Source organism: Salmo salar, chromosome ssa15, assembly GCF_905237065.1.
Source record: "Salmo salar chromosome ssa15, Ssal_v3.1, whole genome shotgun sequence".
Classification (NCBI taxonomy): Eukaryota; Metazoa; Chordata; class Actinopteri; order Salmoniformes; family Salmonidae; genus Salmo; species Salmo salar.
Window position 1 is genome coordinate 70,945,144 of NC_059456.1, and position 24,938 is coordinate 70,970,081.

At 42.9% G+C, this 24,938-nt stretch overlaps 1 protein-coding gene across 2 annotated transcripts in view; it reads left to right on the plus strand.

The window, feature by feature from the left end:
* The window catches only part of gpr153 (G protein-coupled receptor 153), a 53,963-nt gene that overhangs the window by 24,123 nt on the left and 4,902 nt on the right, over nt 1-24,938 (plus strand). The window contains exons 3-5 of one of the 2 annotated variants that reach the window (XM_014146172.2): nt 2,683-3,112; nt 21,210-21,399; nt 23,126-23,155. In XM_014146172.2, coding sequence (XP_014001647.1) covers nt 2,683-3,112; nt 21,210-21,399; nt 23,126-23,155 — 650 coding nt within the window. Of the gene's footprint in view, nt 1-2,682; nt 3,113-21,209; nt 21,400-23,125; nt 23,156-24,147; nt 24,330-24,938 lie in introns of both variants that reach the window. The other variant, XM_014146171.2, reaches the window with a different exon arrangement.

Sequence of the window (24,938 nt, forward strand, 5' to 3'; positions counted from 1 at the left end):
CTTCTGTCCCCAAAAGTCATCTTTTTCCTCACCCCGCTCCCATAAAGACCCTCACACATTTTTTTCCAGCTCCTTTTAACAATGTAATTCCACATATAACCTCTTTCTATCATGACACAAGGCGAGACCCAGATGCCCACACAGGAAGCAGATGGTTGGAGTCTTACAATGTTTAATAATCCAAAAGGAGTAGGCAAGAGAATAGTCGTGGACAGGGGAAAGGTCAAAACCAGATCAGAGTTCAGGAGGTACAGAGTAGCAGAAAGGCTCGTGGTCAAGGCAGGCAGAATGGTCAGGCAGGCGGGTACAGAGTCCAGAACAGGCAAGGGTCAAAACCGGGAGGACTATAAAAAAGAGAATAGCAAAGGCAGGCGTACGGGGAAACGATGGTTGACTTGGAACATACAAGACGAAATGGCACAGAGAGACAAGAAACACAGGGATAAATACACTGGGGTAAACAAGCGACACCTTGAGGGGGTGGAGACGAGGACAGGTGAAACAGATCTGGGTGTGACACTTTCATCTTTCACCTGAAACACACCCATTTTCCCCTTTTGAATGTACATGGTCGTGTCCTTTACCTGACGTGAGCATACTGAAGGCCTGAATTATGAATTTTGCCATTGTACTGGAAACAAATGCTTCAGCATCTGTTCTCATCAGCCAGTGCTCACTATCTCTCAGGAGTTTTTTTCTCTCTTCTCTTCTCTTCCTTCCTCTCTTTTTATAGTAATAGATTCAAGCAGCTTGATGACGTAAATCTCTCTCTTTGCTCCCACCTCAGGCACTTTGAGGAAAGGCTAGCGATCTGTGACTCGAAGCAGCTAAGAGACCCACTTCTTTAGCACAGCGATAAAGGCAGATTAATGCAAACATGGCAGACCCAGGGCTGCTGCCTTCCTCTATGCGTTGTTCCCATAACCCTGCATACATGTAGCACAGACCAATTCAAAATCTACCATTATATATTTTGTAATACTGTATACTTTACTTCATTTGGTGAGGTTGGTGTCGTTCTCTGTGCAAAGACACACGTACAATGTCTCTGTGAAGCGAGGGAGATTAATCAAAGGATGTGAATGAGGGTAAGAGGAGATGAGAGAAGAGGGGGATGGACGAGGCTGGCTTTGATCTCTCCCCTGAAAGAAAGCTTGGGTTTACCGAAAAACTCCTCTCGGACAGTTGTGGTAGGCTATGGGGGTTGGAGGAGGGGCATCCTGAGCCGGAGTAAACTCTGAAAATCTGCCTGGATACTCTTGAGTCCCTTTATACCATAGCCACTTTCTTAAAACAACCCCCCAAAAATCATACAATCGGGTATCCATAAGTAAGGCAACCAACCAGAGGCCTTTGCAACATAAACCGTCTCTCATGATGTCTTCAATTCTTTCTAGTTTAGTTATTGAATTTCAGGGCTCTGTTTAATCAAACTCGCACTGGTGTATTTAGACAGTGGCTTGAATTATTTTGGGTACATTAAAACCACTAATGCTTCCTGAGACTTGCTTTTCAGTGTCAGGGCTTAGTTCAGTCTGTTAAACTGAAGCGTTACTGATTCTGCCATACAGATGAAAAGGTAATTTCCCATTGAGCCGAGATATGCAGCGTTTACCGTGAATGTGGTCTTTCAATTTCAATCATTCTGTAAATCTGAACTTCTGCGATGCGGATCGAATAGAGCCCTGAGAAGTGCAGCAGTTTTTAAACCATGACACTGCATCAACATTGCAGTTCGATTTGAATTCCAGACTCAGTCTTTGTGCAGTTGAACTTTGTGAATGTGCTTTCATGTGCTGCAACTGTGTGTGTGTCTTAGTTCAGGTAAAGCCTGTGTCGTCTGTTGTAGATTGGGGTGGCAGAGTAGGCTAGTGGTTAGAGCGTTGGATTTGCAACCGCAAGGTTGCAAGTTCGACTCCCCGAGCTGACAAAGTACAAATCTGTCATTCTGCCCCTGACCAAGGCAGTTAACCTTAACTCACTGTTCCTAGGCTTTCATTGAAAATAAGAATTTGTTCTTCACTGACCTGCCTAGTAAAATAAAGGTAATAGATGTGTTAAAAGGAGAAATGCCCCAGCCTCCTGCAGTATTTTTTTTGATGTGTGCCGTGCACATAGCAAATGCATACTTCCAGAGGACACTAACACTCTGAACAAATTGCTAGGCTAAAACAATTAGTTAGAGGTGAGGGAGAACCCTTTAAATAGACCAAGGAGACAAATATACCAAAGGGCATGGCAATGATCTGGGTCATCAACCAACCATTTCCATTGATTTCCTCTCCTACTCTCTATCCAATTGAATGGTGTTATTCATAGAATGATATTGAAATGATGTGCATTAAGTAAGTCTATTCGTGTAATATTGATTTGATTGTAATCAAGTTCTCTCAGACCGATCCTTATAATATCATGAAGCTCATATAGAAGTTTAGATTTTGTGGCAGTTTTATTATCGTGTCCTCTGATGATGTGGAGTAGATCTTCAAACATCCCCCCTCCTCTTCCTCCCCCAAGTTGACTCTAATAATAGGAATCGTGTAGGAATTAGACATCACTTTGCAAGCCACGTGGAGTGTGGTTTGCAGAGCCAGGAGTTTCAGACCACAGTTTAAGGGAATAACTATGACATCAAAGATAGGATTATGTTATTTACAATCCCCCTCTTCCTCCCCCATGTAGGTTGAGTAATACCAAGAAGCAGGCGGTGCACACGGTGATGGGCATCTGGATGGTGTCCTTCATCCTGTCCACGCTGCCCGCCGTGGGCTGGCACGACACCATCGACCGCTTCTATGCCCGCGACTGCCGCTTCATCGTCACAGAGATCGGCCTGGGCTTCGGCGTGTGCTTCCTGCTGCTGATCGGCGGCAGCGTGGCCATGGGCATCATCTGCATCGGCATTGCCCTCTTCCAGACCTTCGCCATCCACGCGGGCCACAAGGCCGACAAGAACAAGTTCAACGTGCCCACCATTGTGGTGGAAGACGCGCAGGGCAAGCGGCGCTCGTCCATCGACGGCTCGGAATCGCTCAAGACCTCGCTGCAGATCACCTACCTGATCAGCGGCATCGTCTTCATTTATGACTTCCTCACCGGCTTCCCCATCCTGGTGAGTTCAGCTTCAAGTTTTAATAGTGATATGCACAGGATACACATGGTATATACCGTCCAATGAAATGCTTACTTGCAGGTTCCCTCTCGATAACGTAACAACAATAAGAAATAATAAAAGATAAAAATAAGAATAACCAGTAAATGGCTCACTGGTAGAATATAATAAAATGTTCAGCATAAGTATAAATATAGGAAAGGCACTCAACAATTGATAGTAGAATATTTACACGTGTGTCTGGAAAGGGGGGATTGGAGAGCAGGTGTTAAAACTGTTTAGCAGTAATAAATAAAAGTCTAGTAGCAGCAGTTGTGATGTGTGTGTTGCATGGGTGTGTATGTGGATGTGTGTGTATGTGTGTGTGAGTGAGTGCATGTGTGCTAAGTTGCGGAGAATCAGTGCAGGTGGTCAGTCCAGTCTGATGTCTTGTAGATAGAAACTGTTTCTGAGCCTGTTGGTATCAGACCCGATGCTCCGATACCATCTGCCCGATGGTAAGGAAGTGAACAGTCTGTGGCTGTGGTGTGTGGGGTCCTTGATGTTGCTGTGGGACTTCCTCATGCACTGTTTTGAGTGGATGTCCTGGAGGGCCTTGCGATTGTGGGTGGAGCAGTTTCCATACCAGGCAGTGAAGCAGGTGGTCAGGACGCTCTCGATGGGTGCAGCGGTAGTATTTGGAGAGGGGGTCATGCCAAATTTCTTTAGCCACTATAGGAAGTAGAGGCGGTGTTGAGCCATCTTGACAAGAGTGGCGGTGTTGTGTTGTTGTGTTGTTTTCACGTTTAAAATTGTGTGTGTTTGTGTGTGTGTGTGTGTGTGTGTGTGTTTGTATGTGTGTGTGTTTGTGTGCAAAACATATGGGTTTTATGGAGCCTTTCCCCATAGTCGCCCCCCCCACATCCTATCTGGCACCAAAATTGTCACATGAACCAATAGAAGACAAAGTCCTTCAGTTCGGGGGGGCAAGTATGCCCCACTTATGCAGCGGTGGGGGAAAAACAGGTTAGATGTATTGGATGGTTATACAGTCTGTTGCTAAAACTATACAATACAAATAATAATACATACAAACTCAGTTATACAAGCCTTGTAGTTGGTGGTTTGAATTATAGAGCTGTTGTGTGCTGTAGCTTAATCAATTTCTGCCGTCGGTAAAGGGTGTAATGGTTCACCAAACACGGTACGTATTGCAATTTTGGGGTCACGGTTCAGTTTTTGGTACAAAGGGAGAATTACATGCCATTCACGATGTTCAGCGTTCACAATGTTCCTGGCATTGTCTGTTGTGACTCTGGCATTGTCTGTTGTTTCCACTCTGCTTTTGTAACCATGTGGGAGGTGGGAATTTACCAGTTGTGAAGTCGTAAATAGCAGTTGGATGTATTCAAGTTATTTTAACTCGTTGAGAAATGCCAATTGGCTATCATGCGTGTAAACAAATTATAGAGTTGAAAAACCACTTTAATAGATTGCTTTTTATGAATAATGTTTTGCTGTTGCATTTAACTGCCAAAAATGCTGTTATAGAGGCCATTTCCTTAGTATGTGACATCAGAGGACACCATGTAGGAGAAGTGGGTGCTCAAGATGAGTTTCCCACAAGTAATTACCAGTTGGAAGGCCGTTCAAGTGGATTTTTCCCAGTTGTATGTGGTAAATACCGACTTGCATCTTGGTTACAAACGCACCATGTCACTGTCAGATGATTCTCATAAAGGGGGTGTGCCTATAGCACAGTACATCTCCCATTCCAGGTTAATGTTATGGGCTGTCACTGTTAAGTAAATGCAACACAGAGTGCATTGGCCAATTAGCAGGTACTACTTGTTTGCTGAAATGGATGCAAGGGAAGTTTGTAATGTGTTTCGAGCACTTTCAAGAGTTGCTGACAACCACCGGAAAACCACAGAGTGGATAAACCGTGGCAAGTGGATAAACCGCCTCTACCCTCCGTTCTATTGGCGAACGTGCAATCACTGGTCCCCACAGTGACCGTACGTACATATCCCAACCAGAAGCCATGGATTACAAGCAACATCCGCACTAAGCTAAAGGCTAGAGCTGCCGCTTTTAAGGAGTGTGACTAATTCGGACGCTTATAATAATTTCCATTACTCCCTCCATTGAACCATCAAACAGGCATAGCGTCAATACAGGACAAAGATTGAATCTTACTACACCGGCTGACGCTTGTCGGTTGTGGCAGGGCTTGCAAACTATCACAGATTACAAAGGGAAAACCAGCCGCTAGCTGCCCAGTGACGCGAGCCTACCAGACGAGTTAAATGCCTTCTATCCTCGCTTCGAGGCAAGCGACGCTGAACCATGCATGAGAGCACCAGCTGTTTAAACAGGTTAGCATTCACAAGTCTGCAGGGCCAGACGGATTACCAGGATGCCTACTCAGAGCATGCGCTGACCAGCTGGCAAGTGTCACCACTGTCATTTTCAACCTCTCCCTGATCCAGTCTGTCATACCTACATGTTTCAAGCAGACCGCCATAGTCCCTGTGCCCAAGAACACCAAGGTAACCTGTCTAGATGACTATCGCCCCTTAGCACTCACATCTGTAGCCATAAAATGCTTTGAAAGGCTGGTCATGGCTCACATCAACACCATCATCCCAGACACCCTGGACCCACTCCAAGTTGGATACCGCCCCAACAGATCCACAGATGACGCAATCTCTATTGCACTCCACATTGCCCTTTCCCATCTGGACAAAAGGAACACTTATGTGAGAATGCTGTTCATTGACTACAGCTCAGCTTTTGGCACCATGGGGCGACAGGTAGCTTAGTGGTTAAGGGCGTTGGGCCAGTAACCGAAAGGTTGCTGTTTTGAATCCCCGAGCCGACTAGGTAGAAAATCTGCTGATGAGCCCTTGAGCAACGCACTTAACCCTAATTGCTCTGGATTAAGTACCTTGCTCAAGGGCTCATCAACTGATTTTTCACCTAGTCGGCTCAGGGATTCAAAACAGCAACCTTTCAGTTACTGGCCCAAAGATCCTAACCACTAGGCTACCTGTCGCCCTATGGTGCCAAAAGCTGAGCTGTAGTCAATGAACAGCATTCTCACATAAGTGTTCTGTTAAATGACCAAAAAAATAAATCTAAATAGTGTCCTCCAAGCTCATCAATAAGCTAAGGACCCTGGGACTGAACACCTCCCTCTGCAACTGCATCCTAGAGTTCCTGACGGGCCACTCACAGGTGGGCCATTGACATCGATGGGCCTGTAGGGGAGCAGGTCAAGAACTTCAAGTTCCTTGGTGTCAACATAAGTAAGGACCTATCCTGGTCCAAACACACCAACACAGTATTGAAGAGGGCACAACAACATCTCTTCCCCCTCAGGAGGCTGAAAAGATTTGGCATGGGCCCTCAGATCCTCAAAAGGTTCTACAGCTGCACCATTGAGAGCTTCTTGACTGGCTGCATCACCGCTTGGTATGGCAACTCTTTGGCATACAACCACAAGGCGCTACAGAGGATAGTGCGTCTGGCCCAGCACATCACTGGGGCCAAGCTCCCTGCTATCCAGGCCCTAAAAATGTTCTAAGACTCCAACCACCCAAGGCTTAGACAGTTCTCTCTTCTACCGCACAGCAAGCGGTACCGGAGCTCCAAGTCTGGAACTAAAAGGCTACTGAACAGCGTCTACCCCCAAGCCATAAGACTGCTGAACAGTTAATCAAATGGCTACCCGGACTATTTGCATTGACACACTTTTTTTTGCACTGGCTGTATTAACACTCACTGTACTCTACCCACACCCTCACACATACTACACTGACACTCCAAAACACACATACGCACACACTTTTTAACTCTGAATAGTTGGGAAAGGGCTCGTAAGTAAGTATTTCGCAGTAAAGTCTACACCTGTTGTATTCGGTGCATGTGACAAATAACATTGATTTGATTTGAATGGGTGCATATCCACGACTACAAAGCAAAGACTAAAAATATATAAATCTGGCCTACCTATTGCTATTGCAATTTCTTTGGCCCTGTCAGAGTCAGCTGCCAAGGGCTGCTTGAATGCAGAGGGAATATGATGCAGTGTTGCTGTTTCTTTGCGTTTCAGTCTTTCTTTTATATATTGGGGTGATGTTGGCGTAAATGTGTCAACATATTTCAGTTGTTGGCTGCATAGGCTATTCTCGTTAAGCGTGGCAACATACTGTTAACGTTTTATCCACAACTCTCTGTCCATCGCTGTTGTAATCTACTGGGAAGCCAACATTTTCCCAAACTGGAGATTTAAGCGATGATGGAGGATCCTCCAATTCTGGTTGATTGACCCCACCATTCGCTATCGTACAGAACTAGTTCCCGGCTGCGTCTCACAAAAGGACAGCACTAATTAAGATTAGAATTTTCATCACAACATGCACATGGATTCTAGTTGTTTAAACGGAATAGCCTGAAATGTTGTTGTTTTTCCAGCTCAGCTTTACCCGAGTCATAGACCTACAACGCAGCGTAGGCATAGCCTATAGGCCCCGTGTTTTCATTATGGAAATATCAATGTTTTTATCTATTCATTTGGGTTCACAGTGCAGCCCGAACCGAGGTCCCTGTATCAAACGGTTGAATACGAATACATGTACCATTACAAACGCAAGCCTAAATATGTAGATAAAGAAGCTGTACAGCATGCTTTCACTCACTCACTCACTCACTCACTCACTCACTCACTCACTCACTCACTCACTCACTCACACACAAACACACACACACTCTCACTCACAAAAGCACTCAAAGACTCCCCTAGCAACACGCCTGTGACATGCTAACTCAACTGCGGATTGAAAGATTTATGTATCATATTCAGTAATGCACTTATGATTTTAGCAGGCAAGTGACAAACTAGGATAAGGCTACAACTCTCAGATAATTCCTCAAGAAATCCTATTCCCGTCACATAGCATTCCACACATTTTAGCATGCTGCTAAGCATTTGCATCTTCTTAAAATGTCATGCAGTATACTGCTATGTAGGCCTTCAATGTTTGCCCACCCCCCGCTGCCCCCTCGCAGTGGTGGCAGCCATTTTGTCTGACATCAGCGGAGCTCCGTCTGTTCGTTGTGCTCCAAAGAGGGAGTAGGGCTGAAGCAGATGGGAAGGAAGAGGATGCACTTTGAGTCAGCACAGGAGGACTTCAAAACACCATAGAAATGAGCTACCTCGCAGGAGAACGGAGCATGAACAGAGTATGCTCAGTGTGGGCCAGTGTGAAGTAAATGCAAAAAGTAAAAAAAAGTGGTCACCATCGTTAATTAGTAGACTAATGTTCCCCGTAGGGCCTCCTATAAGACTAGTTTATTATTTAAATTAACTTTAACGTTTTACCCAGCTCATCTGGGCCTTTAAGTAGCTCTGGAAGTGAGGGAGGCAGGGTGTGTGTGAGTGTGAGTGTCTCTGCTCCAGTGCCCTTCAAGAGTTGCTCCCAAACATCACACTAGGGGGCAGAGAAAAGTGGCTATGCGTGCATATGCGTGCGTGTGGCGGGAATCCCCCTCATCTCATTGTGCAAGACTGCTCTACCCAACAGAGTGTTTTGTAGCATTGCAGGGGACATACAGTAAACCCTTGTGATAATCAATGGTTGTTGCCATTTATCGCCAATGTGTTGCAACAAATGGCATCACATACAGCTTCTGGAGCCATTTCGCTGACCTTATGAGTGTTCCTTCATAGGAGAGAGAAGTCTGTACCCTAGGGTTAATGCTGCTCTATGGCTAATGTACTATGTCATGTACTTCTCGTGGTTTGTTAGCAGTAGACATCTGCGTAGCCTGTCAATTTACTCTCCCTCCTTGCTCGTTAATGACCTTGAATTTTGTCAGCAGGTTTTTTTCTTCTTCTACACACTCTTTGGTTTAGCGCTGTTCTCATCACACAAGTAAGCAGACTAAGCACCATCCATCCACACAACAACTCCGGATTCGAAACCTTTAGGAAATGGGTGGGTGGCACAAGGCCAAATTCGGCATCAACTGTCCCAATCATAATGTCTATTGCGTTGGTTAGCAGCGGCAGTTCAAATGTCGGATCATTCAGTTAGCCGCAGTCGACCTGCTGAGAATCCGTATGGCAATCAAACAGGTAAAAGGTCAGTACAGAGACAAAGTGGAGTCACAATTCAACGTTTCAGACATGAGACGTATATGTGGCAGGGACTCCAGACAATCAAGGATTACAAAGGGAAAACCAGCCATGTCGCGGACACTGACGTCTTGCTCCCGGACAAGCTAAACATCTTCTTCGCCCTCTTTGAGGATAACGCATGCTGCTCCCGAGGACTGTGGGCTCTCGTTCTCTGTGGCCGACGTAAGATATTTAAGCTTGTTAATCCTCGCAAGGCTGCCGGCCCAGACGGCATCCCTAGCAGCGTCATCAGAGCATATCCCAGTCTGCTGTCCCCATTTGCTTCAAGATGTCCACCATTGTTCCTGTACCAAGAAAGCAAAGGTAACTGAACTAAATGACTATCTCCCCATAGCACTCACTTCTGTCATCATGAAGTGCTTTAAGAGGCTAGTTAAGGATCATATCACCTACACCTTACCTGACACCCTAGATCCCACTCCAAACAATCACCATCGCACTGCACACTGCCCCATCCCATCTGGACAAAAATAATACCTATGTAAGAATGCTGTTCATTGACTACAGCTCTGCCTTCAACACCATAGTACCCTCCAAGCTCATCATTAAGCTCGGGGCCCTGGGTCTGAACCCCTACCTGTGCAACTGGGTCCTGAACTTCCTGACAGGCCGACCCCCAAGTGGTGAAGGTAGGAAACAACACCTCCACTACGCGGATCCTCAACACAGGGGCCCCACAAGGGTACATACTCAGCCCCCTCCTGTACTCCCTGTTCACCCATGACTACGTAGTCCCACATGCCTCCAACTCAATCATCAAGTTTACAGATGACACAACATTAGTAGGCCTGATTACCAACAATGACGAGACAGCCTACAGGGAGGAGGTGAGGGCCCTGGCGGAGTGGTGCCAAGAAAAAACTTCTCCCTCAACGTCAACAAAATGAAGGTGCTGATCGTGGACTTCTGGAGACAGCAAAAGGAGCATGCCCTCATCCACATCGACGGGGATGCAGTAGAGAAAATGAAAAGCTTAAGGTTCCTCAGCATACACATCACTGACAATCTGAAATGGTCCACCCGCACAGACAGTGTGGTGAAGAAGGGGCAACAGCGCCTCTTCAACCTCAGGAGGCTGAAGTAATTTGGCATGGCTCCTCACAAACTTTTACAGATGCACCATTGAGGACATCCTGTCGGGCTGTATCACCACCTAGTACAGCAACTGCACCACCGCAACCGCAGGGCTCTCCAGAGGGTGGTGCGGTCTGCCCAACGCATCACCGGGGGCACACTGCCTGCCAATGTTCCCTGGAATGAGCTAATTTCAGGTCTGCTGAGCGCAAACTTGAATGTTGTGAAAATTCTGTGCAACTTCCAACACACGTTTACTGTGAACACTGAGGCTGTACCCGCTAAGTTACAGTTTTAACAGTGGTCAAGTAGGCTACTATGGATATTTGATCATAATGTAGGCCTACCAGAACAGTCTACCATCAAAAACAATGTTGAACATGCATCCCATAACATTTTACCATGGAAATAGCTGTTCTATAATTCAGCCTACAGTAGAAGCCAATGTGTGGTGTTCAATGTAGGTCTACATTCTATGAACCTTTTGGGGGGGGGATACAGGGCTTGACATTAACCTGTTTATCCACTTGTCCTTCAGTCCTCCACTTGTTAAAATACTACATTGCCCCTTTAAGACAAAAAAACTTCTTTACCTGACTTGCTTTTCAAAGATGTCTAGAAATGAACATGTTTTGCGCTCTTGTAAGAAGTAATCACTCCCCAATTGCTGACTACAAATTATCTGTAACTGGGCTAATAACTCACTAACTAGCAAAGGATATGAACAAAATGTGCACATGTGGCTCTTTGCAGCTCTCAGTTTGATCTCAAAACAAGCACATCTACTCACTACCACTCATGCTGTAAACACAGTCCAGTTCAAAGTAAATGGCACAGATCCATATATGGCAATGGTTTATTTTCATATAGGCTGATTGTTTATGCTGCACCGGTCTGTGTAGAATACGACTGAGTAGTGCGTGTCAACGCAATAGAATCCTACTCCGATGCATATTTTTTTGGGAACATGACTTAAAAAACCTATGCCTATGCAACATTAACCAATTTAAAACAGTACTGTAGGAATGACGTTTGTGCAGTAAGATATAGGCCCAATACACCTTCCCTGCATACTGGCTTTGCTTGAATTGCCCTGCCAATGCATTGTTGTTCGGGTCATTTTTTAAGATTATATTTAAAAATTTGAGGTAGGCTATATGATCACACTGTTAATGGATCCGTTGTTGTATTACTTGTGAAGCACAGCTGAATGAGCATACATTTGAATCATTAGCTTTTTAATTTTTATTTTACTGGGCTGATCGTGTCTGCATCTGATGGTCAGTCTCAGTGAAATATTGTGAAATATTCCTTGATATTAAAAAAGAACCAAGCTGCTAATAATAACAACAACACAAGCCTATAGATACCCTTGGTGACCACTGTTCTAGAAAGTTGAATGATGTTCAATCTCGTGCTTCTCTCTGTGTGCTGCTGATATATTCTGTGTGGCAGTCTCGGGGGAGCTGCGCGGCAGTCTCGGGGGAGCTGCGCGGCAGTCTCGGGGCTACTGTGCATACACATGCAGCTTAGAGGGAATATTGCTGCCTCCCCTCCAGGACACCTACAGCACCCGATGTCACAGGAAGGCCAAAAAGATCATCAAGGACATCAACCACCCGAGCCTATGCCTGTTCACCCCGCTATCATCCAGAAGGCGAGGTCAGTACAGGTGCATCAAAGCGGGGACCGAGAGACTGAAAAACAGCTTCTATCTCAAGGCCATCAGACTGTTAAATAGCCATCACTAGCCAGCCTCCACCCAGTACCCTGCCCTGAACTTAGTCACTGTCACTAGCCGGCTACCACCTGGTTACTCAACCCTGCACCTTAGAGGATGCTGCCCTATGTACATAGTCATGGACACTGGTCACTTTAATAATGGAACACTGGTCACTTTAATTACAAACTGTTTACTGTCAATGCCATCCTATTCAACTATTGCTGTATATATACTATTCTATCTTACATATTATACAGATATACTAAATATTCTATCCGCATACTGTCCATAATGTCTATACATCCCATCACATATATATATTTATACTGCGGACTCCGACATTGCTCGTCCTAATATTTACATGTTTGTTAATTCCATTGTTTTACGTTTAGATCTGTGTGTATTGTTGTGAATTTTTAGATGTTATTGCACACGCATTTCACTACACCCGCAATAACATTTGCTAAATATGTGTATGCGACCAGTAAAATTTGATTTGATTTGAGCGGGCGCACACACAGTGGCTCAGGTTGTGTTGTTGCCATGTCCACGGATGTGCCCAGACTGAGTAATTATACAGTGGAACAAAATGGCGTTAGGATGAATGCACCGTGGTCCCTGCCTTACTGACTTTAATGATCTCTTCTTGTGGACTACAGCAGCTGAGGAGACGAGAGTGATTGAATTCATAAGAGCGCAAGTCAAAATGACCAACTCTAAGCCGACTCTCATAATCAGAGAGTCCCAAGTTCCCAAGAAGGCCTGAAGAACCTGGGATGATTGTGGTTGTTTTGGCTTAAAGGAGAGAGGTTGTGGTTAATGCCTTTTTTCTCTAGGAAAACACTCCTCTTTTAAGTGAGTGGGTGTAGGAGTTCTATTACTCTGTTCTATATTCATCAGCTTGCCTGCTCCACTGTCAGGTTCTCATCCATTTTTCAGTGAGCCGTTTTCTTGGGTTATCATGCGGACTTGAGTCGGTGGTGGGTGTGCTCAGAGGGATAGGATAGGAGGGACTGGTGGTAGTAGGCAGGGACCATGCAAGGAGCCAGGAACCAGGAAGGCAAAGTCTATGAGGGAGGTCTATGAGGGAGAGACCCCACCCCCTATCTTTGCCATTAGGACAGTAGGACAATACTTTATTGGTGTTCTTATTGGACAAGTTCAGGTGGCACAGTGACGTTTGAGAATGTTTGCTCCCATTTGGAACCTAATGAGCGTGACTGGGGCTACAGGCTATAGAGGCTGCAGCAGTGTTAGAGCAGCATCTGGTACACATGTGTTTGGGCCAGCAGACAGCTTGTAATATTGTGGAACGATGAAATTGGACAATATACAGTATATTGTGGCATTCATGAATACAGGCATGTACTGTATTGTGAAAATACAGGAATATATTGTGATATCTAAGAATACAGGCATATATCATGACATCAATTAATTACAGGCATATATCGTGATATATATAAACAGGTATTTACTGTAATATCCATAGGCCTATATCCATCAATAGACAGCATAAAGCTTAGACCAAGTTCTTTGGCGCTGACTATTGGCCAGGGCATCCAAGCTTCATCAGTATTTCCAATGTTAATTGGAATCAATTCCATTGTTCTGTTAATAGATTCCTGGTATACTTCCCTTTACTGAATTCAGGTCAGCAATGGTTGGATCACACTGCTTGCTGTATAGCCAGGCAGGCGATGCTATTTGACTTTGCTACCCAATTAACAAGTCAATCCAACTTAATTGATCGTGTGATCAGTTTATAAGCTACAATTGAAGGCTCCAGGACATTGGCTGGTGATGCCAATTGATTGATTTATAATGGCGTTTGTACTTACTAATAGAGATTTAACCAAAGGCATCAGAGTTGGTATATGAGGATTATTGCACATACTTATCGAGGGGACACCTATAGTATTGAAAGATAAACTGGTATAGTATTTTTTGTGACTCTCGGTGGAGCAGTAGACAGAGTTTATGTTTTATCACACACATACACAACAGTATACTGTGTGTGTGTGTGTGTGTGTGTGTGTGTGTGTGTGTGTGTGTGTGTGTGTGTGTGTGTGTGTGTGTGTGTGTGTGTGTGTGTGTGTGTGTGTGTGTGTGTGTGTGTGTGTGTGTGATTTATGGAGGCACTCCATGATATCTGTGTATTCCTCGTTTACTGCGTCACATAATCTCCCCCTGGAGTGAGAGAGAAAAAGGGAGAACGAGAGCGAGCGAGAGAGAGCTAAAGAGAGATACAAAAGAGAAAGAGAGAGATAGCAGTGGTAGTATTTATATGTGTAAACCAGTTGGCCATGTCCAGCTGTTTGAAATCGATAAGAGAGAGCGAGACAGAGAGCACACTTTTGGTTATGACCCATGAATTTATTTATACTAGTGGCTGGGGACAATTTCATGAACACTTTGTTTAAACCCCTCTATATTCCATATGTGACCTTGAATGCTACTGTTCTCAGCCACTTCATCCTTAATGTCATGTGGGATCCATATACCTTCTACACAGTTTCACCCTTTTGACCTGCACCACATACCAGTGGAGACTGGTGAAACACACACATTCGCACAGACACAAACACACACACACACACACACACACAATTCCCCCCCCTACACACACACACACACACACACACATACAGAATAGGCCCAGTTATACGATATGTGAACAATCGTTAAGTGTGCTCTTAAGCAACCTTTAAATGGGATTTATCTGTTGGCTTTATGCCTCTCCTGGTGTCGACACTTCATCTCTGAGTGATGCCCCTCTGCCCGTAACATTTCCTTACAAAGAATTGTGACTAAAGTGTGTGTGCAACAGAAACCCTTAAAATGATTAAAGCGGATCGTATTTCCAGTGTGCCTACTAAAGCACAACAAATCTCCAGCCACTCCCTGGTGACCTGGAATAATGAGCCATTTAAATGCAAGGGCAGTTATAATACAACATTCATCCATTATATTTCTATGGACTTTAACTGAGAAATACATGCATTTAGTAGATTTCCGCAATTGCTATGCTACTGTATTTCACCCCTCCCACTAAGACGGATGGATGGATCCATTGATCCATGTAGAGTGCATGATGATGGTTATCCATGTAGAGTGGGATGCTAATGATAATGATGGTTGTACAAGTAAGAGAGGTGCGGGGGGCTGCCATAATCGACATCCACGTCTTCGGCGCCCGGGGAACAGTGGGTTAACTGCCTTGCTCAGGGGCAGAATGACAGATTTTTACCTTGTCAGCTCGGGCATTAACTCTAGTAGCTATGTTGACTATGACATTAGCTAATATGGTGACAATGCTGTAGGCTGTGTGTAGTGATTATGACATGAAGGTTTGGCTTGGAAAGTTTTTTTCGCCTGGTCACATACAGCTGATGTGTTGTGCATTGAAGTCCTCAAGCGAAGGGAAAAGGTGAGAGGAGGAGTTATCCAACGATCAAAGTGATCATGCTGTTTGTATGTGGCTGCTATGAAAGTGAACTGTGTTTGCGTGTGATCAGGGGTGTATTCATTCCGCCAATTCTGTTGAAAAACGATTCTTAAATGGAAACAAACAGAACAAAACAGGGATAAACATACACTACAGCGACCTTAAGTAGCGAGTTAGCCCGGGTACCAGTCTGTTTTTGCTATCATTCCACTCCTTGTACTCCGTGTCATTGTTTGGCCAGGCTAGTATATAGTATGATGGTACATGCAGAGTGTGTGATGATAGTGATGATGATAGTTATACACTCATGTTGTCTCTCTGAATCTGACTGTATCGCCTTGTGTTGAGATGAACTGTGACTTCCCCACTCAGAGGTCAACCAAGTGTAGACGCTGGAGGGGAGACATGTCGGTACCTTTATTATGGTGCTTAAAGGCACAATCTGTGATTTTAACAGCCTGACCCTGCCACTTTAGTTTGAGTAAGCTTAGAGGGATGGAACTGAGTTTAATGTAACCCCTCTCAAATTCATAGACTGATCTATCGGTGCAAGGAAGGACTGACAGTCCATGAGATCGACATGATGGTTTTAAACGTATTTCAAAGCTATACATTGTGTTGTTTGTTTATAAAAACTAAAATGCCAAAATACAACAACGAAGGAGTAATAGGCGTACATCCTTTGTTTATGATAGGGTATGACAGTTTACTAAGCTCATAGGGTGTTACAGTCTTTAACAATCATTATTTGAATTGAACTGAACATTGAATGGGGGAAATCTCACAGATTGTGCATTCAAAGGCAAATGTGAATTTCATTTTATTAACTTGATTGAGCATTTAGTTGTAAGCCCTAATAAGCCTGTCCTCTGAGGATTTTGTTGACTTGATTCATTGTGATTGGGTGGTCTGTTGGCTTTCGGTGTACAGTATAGGGATTTGTCTGCCATAGAAACCCTTAGGCGGGCCCCCTAAGCATTTTTACAGAACGTCTAAGTCCGAACTGCCAAAATAAAACAGTCAGGGGAATTGAAATTTCCAAAAACAATTCATTTAACAGAATTTAATTTGGTATTAAGTTTGAGAAAAAGAACACAGCATTAGCCATGGCAAAATGCATAGTATTGCAGGAAATTATCTTTAAAACAGCAAATGTTCTCTCAGCTACATTGCAGAATATGTAGAATCCAGGGGCGGTCAGTGCCGTTTAAGAAGAGGGAAGACGATTATTTTTTTTATGAGCAGGGGCTTATTTCTATTACAACATATTGGATGACTGTCATTCACAATCCATTCACCCAGTTCAATGTAACATCCATAGGTTTGGGCTACTACATGATACTAGAATTTCCCCGATACCCATCATGAGGTTGCTACAACCTAGCCTATGAATGAAAGTTTACAGCGTAGGTGCACAGGTCGAGAGAAATCTGAGTAATCAAGGTGACAGACACTGACACATTCAAACCTTCTTGCACAATCTTGCCAGCATCTAGCTGATTTAGGGTATAATCATTAGTCCATCAGTTGCAAACGAGAGTTTCTATTGAACAAATTCAGGTATGTTTATCCCCGTTTTGTTCTGTTTGTCTCCATTTAAGAATCGTTTTTCAATAGAATCGACAGAATGAATACACCGCTGATCACACTCAAACACAGTTCACTTTCATAGCAGCCACTGTCACAAGCGTCGAAAGGATTGGATCAAGGCGCAGCGTGTTGAGTGCTCATCTTCTTTTATTATGAGAGAACACTTAAACAAAATAAACAAACGGCAAACAACAGTTCCGTAAGGTACAACGACTATACGAAAAACAGCCAACCACAAAACCCAAAGGAAAACAGGCTGCCTAAGTATGGCTTCCAATCAGAGACAACGAAAGACACCTGCCTCTGATTGGAAACCATACTCGACCAAACCTGGAAAACGAAACATAGAAAATGAAAACTAGAACACATTCCCCTGGAAACAAACAAACCCCAAAACACACAAAACAACACCCCTGCCATGCCCTGAACATCACTATGGCAAATGACCCTTTTCACTGGTCAGGACGTGACAGCCACATACAAACAGCATGATCCTTTTGATTGTTGGATAACTCCTCCTCTCACCTTTTCCCTTCGCTTGTGGACTTCAATGCACAACACATCAGCTGTATGTGACCAGGCAAAAAAAACTTTCCAAGCCAAACCTTCATGTCATAACCACTACACACAGCCTACAGCATTGTCACCATATTAGCTAATGTCATAGTCAACATAGCTACTAGAGTTAATGCGTTAGTAAACCTGCTACAATCATGCAGTACAGTGTACAGTTAGCAAGCAGTTTAGAAGTTACACTGGCAGGCGCCGGTGGCAATAAATTAATAAAACCAAAAACTTACCTTGACTTGGAATAGTTCCAGTGTTGGATAGCCATAGCCAGCTAGGTAACATAGCATCCTTCTCTGTTTGAGCCGGGTGTTTGAGTAGGCTAAACTAGCTATCTGCATTCGGCTAACTAAGTGAAATTGTAAATATATAAATATTTACAAATATATATAAATATCTCTCTCTCTCTCTTCTCCTTCATTTAAGAAGAAATGAATTTGTTCAAAACTATTTTCTTTCTCTCTCTTTGAGTCAACGACTCACCACATGTTATGCACTGCAGTGCTAGCTAGCTGTAGCAGGTGTCCACATACTTTTGGCCGTGTAGTGTACTTTCTTATATATAGTGTATCTTGGCTCCATGGAAAAATTCATAGAATTGCAGAATTTTTATTTTTAAAAATAAAACATTAAAAAATATATGTTGTTGTGCCGACTGTGCCCATTGCCACGCCCATTGTCACGCTCACCACTTAATCCCCTTTTTATCCAGAAAAACCCTGCAGTATCTTACATCTAATGAAGATGTAGATTAGGTTGAGAGTTATCTAATTGGCCTAATCGAGTGGCTCATTGATGTACCCTCCATTGTGCTCCTGAAGTTGACTCATGACACCAGGGACGTTGCTCAGCAGGGCCTAAAATTTAGCACACGCCACCTGCCAAATGCGGGTAGATTTTGGCATTGGCAGGTAAGATGTGTATTTCGTGAATAAAAATAGTCATGCATGATCACATTTATAGTAAAATAAATGCTGCACTGGTTTTCAAAGTATTTCCGACATTTTGTTTGATAGCTGGTAAATTCATCGTACAAAGTCAAAGAACTATGAGTCCTATATAGCCTATTCCACCTTGCGCTGCAACACTGCCTGGCCGGGGCCTCTGCGCACATGAAGAGCTGAGTGGAAGACTCATTTTTAGAAGTACTTGAAACGAAGTGCGACTTTGTCCTCGTGTTTCTTGGCTATTTACATTGTTTTGTGCACAAGTTAGGTTGTTTTTCTGTTTGAGATTCAACTGCTAGGGAAGAGAAGACACTTAATCAGACACTTAAACTACTAATCAGACTCAACTTCACAAACATAATTGGAGTCACGCTACCACGGCAACCTCCCGCCCATAAAGGGGCAGGTAAAAATGTTTGTGATATTTTGGTTAAAAGACTTATGTCACAAAAAGTATAATTATTCAATATACCACATTAGTTAATTATTACTAGTAATAAATCTTTTTTTATTTTTACTTTACAAAACTTGCTCATCCGTTTATTTTCTGTTTTGTTGGTGGAATTTTAGCGGCAAATAGTATTTTGGCTGGTAAAAAAACTGAGTGGCTGGTAGATTTTTAAATCTACTTAAATCTACCTGCCACAGTGGCTGGTGAACCGAAATGTAAATGTTATGCCCTGTTGCTCAGGCTGGTTAATTAGTTGAATTAATCAATTTGATTATAGTGTCAAGGCAGGGGCGGAAATCCCGGGGGGGACGGGGGGGACACGACCCCCCCATCCTGGGAAAAATATGATTTGTCCCCCCCAATATATCACTGAAACATAACTATGTAATTTAAATAATATTCATAATATACAATGAAAGCAATTGTGCTGATTATAGACACTTAATAGCGCATTTTTAAGTTTCAAAAGATTGCGACACCCCCACCCTTTGCCTCACAATGGTTTGATCCACTGCCAGTTCCTTAGCTTGCTAGGTAACAGAGAGGTCGTATCTACTGTCTGAAAGGCACTCAATGCACGTAACTGACGTGAGGTTAATCCAGTCAATCGCGCACACACACTAGCTGAATATGCAGAGCTAGCGCGCAAATATTAACTATTAAGCTAGCTAGTACCTATTCCATTTATGTGGCGTCGTCAAAGATGGAATCTTTGCTATCGTCAATTTATTCCAAGATCAGCATGCAGATGTAAGTTAGTGCTTCAAAGTCCCTGTGATAAGGTTAGCGATAAACTGAAATACAAACTGAACAGAACTACACTCTCTTCTACCATTGTCTTAAATATATTTAATGGTCTCGTTGCAAAAGCTAAATTGTCGCAAGGGAACTTTTATTTATTTATTTTATTTCACCTTTATTTAACCCGGGTAGCAAAGATTATAGCAAACACCACTGAAACTGAATTGGTGCTCGCTAGCTTTGCAAATTCAGCTATTGTTGGAAGCCAGCCAATATGAAACAAACTATTAAAATTACAAAAGGTTGCAGCATATGTTGTGTAAATGGTGAACTCATACAGCTGTCAACTCTTGACATTTGAATCCGTTTCACATTTGCTAGCTACCTTTTAGATCGAAGCCCAAATAGAATGATTGAAGATGATAGAAGCCCATCTCCTACTGTAAATAACCTACGCACTGTGTGTGTAGCCAGCCAGGTAGAAAAATGGCAGAAAAATAAAAGACGGACATCAGAGTATTTTTCAATACACCAAAACACATAGTAAGAACCCTAGTAGCCTAATATCTCAAAGACTAGTTGATAAAATGTTCATAAGAAAGAAATGAAATTCTAATGGAAATGTTTCACAATGATGTCATTAGGCAGAGCAGGCAACAGATGGCACAAAGACAGCAGAGTTGGGGACAGATATGCAGGGACAGACTGGCAGAGACAGGGAGTCTCAGGTAAGTTTGTTGAGTCTTTGTTTGGCAACATTATGAAAGGTTCTCCATTTTTTTTACTTCTAAAATAGGAACATAATTGGAAAATGCCATGGATACTCCCACTCTCAACTTAAACTGGTGACTGAACTAAGATTTGTTAAAGGCAATGGTATTGCTGTTGTGACTAGTTGTGTAGTTTTGGGTACCGGTAGTTAGGAGTACGGCAAACACCTTATTTCTTTGGTTCCTCAATATACATTTACCATATTACAATGTAGGCTATGTGTTACAGCACTACTTTTGGTGTCCCCCTCAAGAATTGCTCTTGAGAAAATTTCATGTAATTGTCCCCTCCAAAGTTGATATCAGATTTTCGCCCCTGTGTCAAGGCCCAGTGAAAAGGAGCACACGCTTTGGTCGTGGAATACACAATACTATATTATACTCTACTCTAATATGCTATACTATACCATACACTTTTGTTCAGGGAGAGGCACCAAAGACACACTTATCTGCTGGTGTTTCTTGAGATGTAAACATAAACTGCTCTGTTGGAAACACCTCCGCTTGGGTATTGTAGTAGTTTCGCTTTGTACTTGATGTTGACTGGGCTATGCCTTGTGCCCTCCCATCTTCCCTTCCTCCCTCTATCCCTCCCCATGCAGGTGGTGAGCTTTGCCAGTCTGAAGTACGACCGCTCCTACAGCTGGATGGTGCTGTGCGTGCTGTGGTGCTCCATCGCTCAGTCCATCCTGCTGCCCATGTTCCTGTGGGCGTGCGACCGCTACCGCGCAGACGTGCGCATGGTCTGGGAGAAGTGTGTGGCCATCATGTCCAACGACGACGTGGACGAAGGTAAAACAGGCGAGGAGGGGGAGGTGGAGCAGGCCAGGCTCCATCTGTCCACCATCTACCCCCTCCAATCCCTGGCTATGGTGACTTCATAACATGAGGGGGGGTAAGAGGTAGGGGGTAGAGGTCTGGAAGTCTGGTCCTGGAGAACTGGCATAGGACCTGTGGGCATTTGATTAACCGGGGGATAAGGGTAGAGGTCTGCAACCCCCAGTCCTGGAGCCACTGCTGGCATCTCACCTTTGGGCTTGGGCACTATCTTAGCTTGCGCCTTGGTTGATTTATGAATGGATGATTTGATAGTCATCTGTGAATGGATTCAGAAGATATAAAACTGGATTTGAATTCTGAATCGGGCAATTGATTTACATTGGGTGCGCCATGTAGGTCTATGGTGATGTTCTGTCGAAAGTAGTAAAATTCACAAATTGAGCTTGATTGATTGTAGATAAACTTAAACTGAAATAAGCAGACCTAGAAGGTTCTCCGGGAGCAGGGTTGGAGAGATCTTGTTTTGAGAGTGATGTCTGTTCAGCTTACAACGCTAGATTTGATTCAGTATATATCATTTTCCTTTAATGTGGTCATATGTAGCCATCCGGGGGTCCTTATGTGATCGGTCTAATTTGATGTGGTCTAATTTATCATGTGACCTATCATTTGACCTTTTTCTCCAAGTGGAGAGGAAGTGACCAAACAAAAAGTGTCTGTAGGAAGGACTTACAGCCACATTTTGTGGTTTCATTCTTAGTGGGCTCATTTAAAAAGAGTGAATAATATGCTATGCCATCGGACTGTTACAAGATATTGCTGGAAAAGCACATACTTTCCTTGCAGAATTTGACTTTGTTTCCCTTGAATGCGGTCAAACTGTGAAATCTTCCCTGGCCTAGAACACCCTGACACAAGACGCAGAAATAAAGAGAGAGGATTTATGAAGATTACAACCAAACCAATACTGAAGGACTTTAACTAGATAAAAAGCGTAGTACATTTCAGCACGATGGTCATATTTCCAATCCTATGAGATTCTGGTATGCCTTTTTCTTAAATCTATGATATACATCAAGGCATGATTGTGCGCACACCTATCAAGTTTTTTGGACTAATGTCAGCGTATGAGTGTAAACAGATACTGCCGGATGACTCAATAGTCTTTTGGAAATGCACTAAACTGTTCCTGTCCATGTTGTCTGTAGGCCTATTAGACACCACAAGGGATCTCATTCACACTATTCCCTCCGATTATGCAAATGAGGTACTTTTGACAAACCAAAATGGCTTAGTGATCCAATGGATACATATATTTACAATTCAGGAATACACAGACACTTACCCAAGTTTTGGTCCCTAATTAACATTAAAGTTAGGTCACATGATAAACGTAATAGCCCCTATAGTTTGTTAATTGTGGACTGGGTAGATGATGAACTATTCTATATTGATATGAGATCAGAATAAGAAGAAACACGAAAAAAATCCTCAATGTTAAAAATATGCGAATTGAAATGAACCCTGTGAAATAACTTGCCTTTTCTTGCAATGAAATTGTTTAAACTCAACTTGATATCTCCCCTCACCCCTCTTTCTAACTCCCACACCTTTTGATAATCTCCCTTTCTATATGTCCATCCATGTTGATTGTTTAGCATAAGGCAAAAAAGCTCAAATGTAGGACAATGTATTTTCTGTGTGATTTTAATGTTGCTAGCGTTTATTTATCTTTCAGAGGGCTTGCCTTGTATATCACAATACAGTTGTATGTATAAGGGTTGTTTCTTGTTTCCAAAGCTACTGACTTGCATGCTATGCTGCCTGTGCAAATAGCCAATCTCATCCTCCATCCTACCGGCCAACATTTGTCCTAAGATCAGCATTTTACACCGATCTCCAATTGACCTCTCATTGAATCGAATGCAATTCTTCTTTTGATCCTAAATTTGCCTGACAAGTTATACAGTATGTAAAATGATTACTTGAAAGTATTCCTTTGATTTGTAGTATTATGGTTCTCACGATAAGCCCCAGTTTTTGAAAGATTAATATCATTATTTCTGGACAGGGTCTCTGAATTTGGAAGGAGTTGTTTTGTATTTTTCTATTCGGTAAACGCCCACAGTCATGATTTTCAGTCAGTGATTATTTTCAAATGCACTGTTCAACCCTCTGAGCCATAGGGCATTTTTGCCATCTTGTTGCAGAGATAATTTATTCACAATCATTTAGTCACAATCTACACCATAATGACCCACTTAGTGTTATGTTCCCTGTTATTCGAAACACTTCAGACTAAGTTCACAACAATATCGGAAATTATTTTCACAAAAGCATAGATCTGTGATTGCCACAAAGACAAATAAAAAGCCACGAGTTAACTACTAATTTTTAACTACTAAAACAACTAATTTTGTGGCAATAATGCACTTATAATATATCGTGATAGTCTGAATTATTCTGAATAAAAACATATATAACACTTAATGGTTCATACTAGAATATTTTTTTTATTTTAAAAAATTAATTTAAAAAAAATATTTAAGGCTCAAAGTGCAAGAATGTCTCGAGGCCTCGAGGGCTACAGTGACTCCTGTTTGATTAGGAACCCCAGCGGACACCCCAAAAAAAGAGAGAAAAAAAGAGAAAGATGAATTGTCTCTATTATCTATTCGTCTTGTCTGTCTGTCTGTCTGTGTATTTTGAGTACGTTGGTCTTTAATCCTGACGCCGCGTATGCTTTTCTGCGTTTTGCAGAAAACAGCCAAGATGGAGGAATTCATGCGGACTTAATATATGACAGACCATATGACTATAGCTCCGCGGCTGATATCATGACGGTAGACCGTATTGCCAAGTACGAATTCTCAACCTTAGAAATGGGGGTCCCACAAGGGTATCCATTGCAACTACAGGAAGATAAAATGCAGTATTTGCAGGTATATTTCCATTGATTTTTATTATTTCATCAATTGATTGATTTTTCACTTCAAATACAGATAACAATGTGCATGGTGAAAGAGGCCCTTCAGCCTACTATAATATCTATCTTATTGTTTGATCTTGCTGGAATCATTTTACATTTTGCTAACTGATATTTCCTATCTAGACATGGCATTGAAAGGTCAAAAAGCACATATCTGGCTGACTAATGTTTGGCAAATATGACCATCAGTTGTTTTCACCTTCATTGTAGATAAATCTCTCAAATGTTTATAGGTGGGTCTTTCACAGACCTCCAACCTATTCATCGTAGTATCACAAGTTAAACATAGAAATACCAGAATAGTATGAGGTGGTAGGGCTGATCCTGACTTCCAATATCCTTGACTGAACCACTCTGCTAAAACAATGCAAACGCTTGCTCGTGCTAATGCTATTTAGTCCTTTTGACTCCTATTGAGTACCATTGACTCCAATTGAGTCCTATTGACTCCAGGCTCAGAGCAAGTCAGTTGTAGAGCTGTGAAATGCTCCTCTTTGACATATTATTTATGAACCCCAATGCTGCTCTCCCAACATGCAGTCTTCAAGAGCTCACAAACAAC